Source organism: Arachis hypogaea, chromosome 16 (genome assembly GCF_003086295.3).
Source record: "Arachis hypogaea cultivar Tifrunner chromosome 16, arahy.Tifrunner.gnm2.J5K5, whole genome shotgun sequence".
In the NCBI taxonomy this organism is placed as follows: Eukaryota; Viridiplantae; Streptophyta; class Magnoliopsida; order Fabales; family Fabaceae; genus Arachis; species Arachis hypogaea.
This window is the reverse complement of record NC_092051.1, coordinates 133901582-133908133: the sequence shown is the minus strand read 5'-3', so window position 1 is coordinate 133908133 and position 6552 is coordinate 133901582. Positions and strand designations below refer to the sequence as shown.

The window sequence follows — 6552 nt, the reverse complement described above, 5'->3', positions numbered from 1 at the left end:
TCACCAAATTTAGTAAATTTTATAAAATATATATTAAAAATAAATTAAATATATATTTATATACAAATACATAATAAGTGATTTGGTAATTAATTTTTTATGTATGCACTATTCTTTTTATACTCTATAGCAAAAATACATATTTTATAATAAAATTAATGATACCTTTAAATATATTTATATAAATATCATATAATATTTATTAAATTTAATTAAAGTCATTTTATTTTGGTATTTAAAATTTATAAAATTATACTAACTATATATGATCCAATTGAATCCAAATTATTTCAAATTAATTTAAATCAAATTCAAAACTTCACAATAAACCAACAAAATACTAAAATCAAATCCAGATCACCGGACCCGACCACACACACCCCTTCTGTCATGTTATATTCCTTTGGAAAATGTGATTTGTTTAATCATATTGACACGGAGAGCCAACCCATGCCATTCCATGTCCTTCATCGATATTCTATAATTGAAACAAGAATGGTATACCTTTTTCTGTCTAATTTGGTGGAATGTCGGTGCTTTGTGTTTAGCAGCTTCTAAATGAACTCTCTTCTTTTATATAAAAAAAAAAATTATTAAAAAGAAAAATCCATTTCTCATTTTTGAGAGGACACCAAACTGACAGTAAGTAAAGATTCACTTCAAGCAACTTAATATTTGATAATCTTACAAAAAACACCACTTTTTTCCTCTTTGGTTTTAACAGAAATATATAACACTTTACTTGGTACAGACAGCCATCTCTATGATTTCATAGCAGGTCTGTACTTAATCATACATTTAAAATGTCATGCAAAAGCTTAAGCTACAACGCATCTTCATGTGGACACCACATCATTTATTCAGCAGCTTCTCAACACTCAACACGTAACTGGCTTTCCAAGCTTACGCTTCATGGAAAATCTGTGAAAAAGCACACAGCTGTCACACCAAGCCTTACCATCCTTTTTTCTTTTTTGTTGCATATTCGGTTGTTTGCTTATGCAGCCGAACCAGCTTGTTCACATAGATCCATCAAATCCAGAGTCTAAAAATCAATTCAGAATTCCACACCATTAGAGAGAGAGAGCATACATATATTGGTAAATGAAAACAGAAATACTGTCTCATACCTCTGGAACTGACAGCTCAAGACGAAACTTTGGACCATCATAGTGATGCAACACTGGCCTGAATGCATCTTCCTCCAATGCCTTGCAGACTTTCCTGACACGGATTCTCACCTACATATGAAGATTTGGAAGAAAATTGACTATCCCTTCAGTATCTTTAGAGAAAGACAAGCTAAATATATGTCTTTCTAAATATATGGACTCTTCCATTTCTACCTGAGCTGGGAACCTTGACTCGCCTTTGCACTTTTTGTCCTCCCATGCAGTTGGATCTATGTTAGAGCCACCAAAACTTGCTGCCTGCAACCAAGAATTATCTTAATGACTAAATAAACTAAATCTCACTTAGGCTATCATTAACTTTTTCTTCTCTATTTTCCACCATTACACTATAGCTATTTAAAAGAAGCAAGAGAAGAAACAAGAGACGACAGACCTCTTTAAAAACACAAGATTCCCAAAACAGAACATACCCCACTAGATGAAGAATAACAAAATTATTGGAGAGCAAATTCAAAGAGAGTCATTATCATCCCCTCATACTAAGAAAAGGTAGTGGATACCCCAAAACGACCTATGACACTGCAGCTAAACATAAACCCCCCAAACAGTGTACCTCTCTAATTCTATAAATGGCACAAAAACCAAAATAAAATCTGCTGGTAGTGCACTCTTGTTCTTTGCCCACACAAATCAGCACACAACAGTTCTCAGGTTTTGTGGCTATTCCAATGAATTATAGTAAGTAGCCTCTTTCACACAACATATACAAGCATACTCTGAAAAATTAACCATAGCCCACCTCAAAAATGCCATGCAGTTGGTGAGTAGTATAGTTATACAGAAATAGAGGTAATCCTGGTGTTATGGCCCGAACAGAATCTCGATATCTTGGAGGCAAACCTACAAAATAAATGGAAGCATCAGTCCTCAAGTATTTGAATAAGAGAATATAATGCAAATAGCCATAATATTACTTACCAAATAGCTGACGTTTGAGGTCTTCCTGCATTGTGTCATTATTACAGACAAAGATGTATCCACCAAGCACTTCATTACGTGGGAGTGTCTCTGCTGCAGGCAGGGTCTTAAACCTTTTGTCAGCTGCATTTGAATTGTTGTTTTCATTGTTGTTATTGATATTGCTGTTATTGTTGGACTCTTTGTTGTGCGGAATATTAGCACTATACTTGTTGCTGTTCAAGTTTCCCACCAAATTTGCATTGCTTTTGTGGTACACAGCATTAATATTGTAAGCACTGTTCCGTAGTGAGCTTTTGCTCACATTTTCAGTAACTTTCGAGTCCAGATTTAGCATGCTTAAGTTAAGTGTGTCAAACTTGTTCTCCTCCTGGAACCCAAATTTATCTCTTGGCTTTGGTTCAATAGGGCCCTTTGAGAGATCTAAGTTATTCACTCGTTCTCCCTTTGATCTTGTCTGCTCAGCCAATTTAGAAGCAACCATCAACCATTTGTGATCCTCAGATGACTTTGAGTGACCACGAAGTTCATCACCCAATTGCCAGAAGCTATGCATGCCCTCCATCTTGTGAAACCCTAACAACACAAACCTTATTCAAGAAGCACACCAAACACTTGAAAATAAATAAATAAATACAGTGAGAACAGGAAATAGCAGTAAACAATCAGAAAAAGAATACAACTGTTGCCGATTGATATTTGAAGTACATCTACTTATGAATTAAATAAAAAAATGAGGAAGTAAAATCCACCAAACTAGTATAATCAAGAGAAATGGTACAAGGCAACACGGATATTATATAACATTTCACAAAAAGCAGAAACTGACCCACTGGTACTAATGCAATCTAATCCATTTCCAACAATAGACAAGCAATAATTCTTAATTTAAATGTTAAATTGCATAAACATCGTCTTCAGAGCTTGCAATCAGCTCGCAAATTCAATCAAGAGACCAATCATATCAATTCTGAAGCCATCTTAAATATGTTAAAGAAAAAGAAAAGAAACATCGAATCAACCGGTCAAATTTTCAGATTGATAACCACAACTCTGGTAACATGAGATCCATTTCTCATGGCTGAGTAGCTTTGAAGAAACTCCATCACAATAATAAAGTTACCATAACGATCGTAGCACCACAATAAACAAAACACAGAAACGGAACAAGCAAAAGAGGAAAAAAATCAAATCTAAGAAATAAAATCCGCACTTCCGCAAATTAAGTGAAACAACTATAATCAGAAAAAAGAAACCAAAGATCTCAAAGATGTATTTTATAATTATGAGAACAATTTACTGAGGTAGAGCCAAAAAGTCAGAACTCAAGAAGAGTTTAGTGAGTAACATTACAAGGACTGAAAGAGGGAAGAAATGAAGATTAGCCTTGCATATCTAGATTTGGATAACGAAAAATGTTGACCCGATCAGGGAAATTTCAAAGAAGGATGGATGAGGATGAAGCCCTAGATTTGAGGATCCAAAGCGCAGAGAGAGAGAGAAAGAGAGAGTACCTTTTACGACTTCGCTGAGAACCTCGAAGACGCGAGTGAGAGAGAGAATGAGAGAAGGGAAAGAAGCTTATAAGTTCTACGTATTTTGGATTTACGAAAGTGCCCATGCATTTTTGAGACAATTGCGCATGTTGCCACTGTGATTTTGATTTATAGTTTTATACACATTTTTGTATTTTTGACACCTATGCGTTTGGAGTGGCGACGGACGACGACTTGACGAGGTTCATTGAATGTGCACTATTCACGTGGCACTCGCGCTCAGAAACTGCCGGAGATATTATTATCGCCAATAAATTGAGTTGGAAGTTGGAACTGGACTTTTTTTTAATAAATAAATTAAATTCATTATTTATAGTTCTATACAGACATTAATATTTAAAATTATTTATATTTTTGCGTAATATACAAACGACATAAGGGTTATGTACTACTTATTTTATTTGTAATATAAATGGTATTTTAATGATCAAAATTTTATCATAAAAAAATTATTTATTTTAGTTGCAAACTAAATTCTTTACTTTTTCTCTTGTTTCACCAATTATAATAGCCTAATTATATTTGTGAGTGTGTATAAAAGGTATTTATAATAGCCTAATTAATATTATTAATATTAAAAAACAATTATTAATCGTTTATTTATTGTCAATTATAATAATAGTATATAGTATTATTTGGCTAAAGAAATATAATTTTTTAAGAATAGTATATGTTTGAAATATTGTACTTATTGATAAAAGAAGAGCGAGTCATAAATTGTACATAATAAATTATAATTATTATGTACAATTGATATAAATAAAATTTTTATTCACTATTTATACATACTAATCAAGTGTGTATTTTAATTATTATGAGATTTTTTTGTTCAAGAGAATTGAGAATTTTTTACTATTTCTAATTAGAGGCCTGCTACACATACAAGTCTTTTTGGCTTACAAGTCTTACAAGTTCAATAAAACACACGCATTACACTTAATTAACGCACACACTTCCACATTCAAGAGTAAATAAAACGCACGTTATTCAACAATTTTCTGTTTCCAAAGTGCGCTACTCACCATGCATTATGAACGACTCTTCTTCTTCTTCTTGCTAAATTTGAAGATAATAGAACTTCAGAAATACACCCAAACGATTACAGAAATACACCCAAAGGATTACAGAAATACACCCAAACGGTTACAGGAATTCACCCAAACGATTACAGAAATACACCCAAAGGATTACAGAAATACACTCAAAGGATTACAAAAATACACCCAAAATTCGTTGAAGTACACCTTATGCATATTTCAGAACTCTTTCTCTTTCTCCTCCTCATCTTCTGTTGCTTCTTCTTCTTCAAAAACGATTTCAGAGCTTGATGTCAAAAAACAATGGAAATCGAGAATAACGAAGAAAGAAAACAGAGAGAAAAGCACGTAAATGAAGAAGAAGAACAGAAAGAGGAAGAAGAACGTGTAGCAAGAAGAAGAAGAAGGAGAAAGAGAAGGCAAGAAACGAAAGAAAAGAAGAAGAAGAAGAGGAAGAAGAACGTGCAAGAAGAAGAAGAACGAGAAAGAGAAAGCAAGAAACGAAAGAAAAGAAGAAGAAGAAGAAGAAGAAGAAGAAGAAGAAGAAGAAGAAGAAGAAGAAGAAGAAGAAGAAGAAGAAGAAGAGGAAGAAGAATGTGCAGAAGAAGAAGAAGAGGAAGAGGAAGAAGAAGAAGAAGAAGAAGAACGTACCTTGCATCGCGTTTTGGGGGTTTATTCGTTAATTAACTTGTAAAGCATACAAGCCCTAATGACTTGTATGCAGAGCTTTTCTCTTCTAATTAAGAAGTTTTTAGGTTTTATGGTATTTTAGGAGAGTATTATCATCAACCATATAACAACTAAGGCCCAGTTTGGATAAATAACTTAAATAAGTTCTTTTGAAAAAAGAGCTTAAAGTATAAAGACTTTTATTAATAGCAGCTTATAAATAAGTTATTTTGTGTTTGAATTTTTAGTTATAAAAGTACTTATTTTAAAGTTGTAATGTTTGGATAAATAACTCAAAAAATAATTTTTTTTTTTACGGAAGAGAATGAATATTAAAATAACGATGATAACAAATACTTGAATGTTGATTTTACATAACCTAATCACCAATGTATGATATGGTAGTGAAAATAAAAAATATTTATAAAATGTGTGTCAAATGTATATTTTGTTGCTATTTTTTATTTTTTTTACTCCTATTAGAACTCCCTTCTCCTTTATTGAGGTCAAGAACTTGCTATAATTAACTATGAAAATAATAACAAGCTATAAAATCACATGTGAAAAAAATAAAATTAAAACTGAAATTTCATACCACAGTTAAATACAAATTTAATAATAAAAAATAGAGTGATAAAATGATAAAAAAAAATACCTAGAAGGAATATATGCAGTAGGTTGTTTAGATGCAATATTGTCTGAAAATGGTGGTGGATGATCAATACTTCATCAGATGAATCATTACGTGAAAATGGTGAGATTTGAAACATTGCGTGAGAATAATGGTGGAATGATAGTGGAAGGCCAGTGCTTCTAGTAGACCTTGCGTGAAAATGGTGGTGAAGGGTCAGTATTTTTCACAGAGTCAAGAGGGAAAGGAAAGTAGATTTTTTTTTAAATTAAATTTTTTTTATTGAAGTGGTAGAATAACTTATCGAAAAGTAGAGAAGTCATATAATTCTACTTCTTCAAAAAACTGTGAATTAACTTTTCGGGAAATTAAAAACTTTTTTTAAAATGGTACCAAACACGCAGATTTTGACTTTTCGTAATCCAAAAGTCAAAAAAAAGTAGCTTCTGCTACTTTTCAAACGGGCTCTAAGTGTGAGAACAAATATTTCTCTAAAGAAAACGATTTAATAGTGCTTTGAAACCATTTTCATATACCCAACAATTTTA

General features: G+C 32.2%; 1 protein-coding gene across 3 annotated transcripts; it reads right to left on the bottom strand.

Annotated features, from left to right (window-relative positions):
* Positions 1-637: 637 nt before the first annotated feature.
* On the bottom strand, positions 638-3791 carry LOC112755091 (B2 protein). 3 transcript variants are annotated; one of them, XM_025802996.2, is made up of 6 exons: positions 3626-3791; positions 2112-2676; positions 1933-2033; positions 1347-1430; positions 1131-1241; positions 638-1045 (listed from the first exon to the last, which is right to left on the bottom strand). In XM_025802996.2, exons 2-6 carry the CDS (start codon positions 2674-2676, stop codon positions 998-1000), a joined length of 909 nt encoding a protein of 302 aa, XP_025658781.1. In that variant the 5' UTR covers positions 3626-3791; the 3' UTR covers positions 638-997. The 3 variants fall into 3 exon arrangements, with proteins under 3 accessions (XP_025658781.1, XP_025658780.1, XP_025658779.1); XM_025802995.2 differs by having other exon boundaries at positions 2112-2687; positions 3626-3763; XM_025802994.2 differs by having other exon boundaries at positions 2112-2701; positions 3626-3752.
* Positions 3792-6552: the final 2761 nt, after the last annotated feature.

What these genes read in the sequence shown, in the direction of transcription:
- LOC112755091 (XM_025802994.2), bottom strand. Translation starts at nt 3,732, where the DNA reads ATGGGCACTTTCGTAAATCCAAAATACGTAGAACTTATAAGCTTCTTT. An exon ending in CCTCAAACGTCAGCTATTTG is followed by an intron (nt 2,034 to 2,111) that starts GTAAGTAATATT and finishes TTTATTTTGTAG; the next exon opens with GTTTGCCTCCAAGATATCGA. An exon ending in AGTCAAGGTTCCCAGCTCAG is followed by an intron (nt 1,242 to 1,346) that starts GTAGAAATGGAA and finishes CTTCATATGTAG; the next exon opens with GTGAGAATCCGTGTCAGGAA.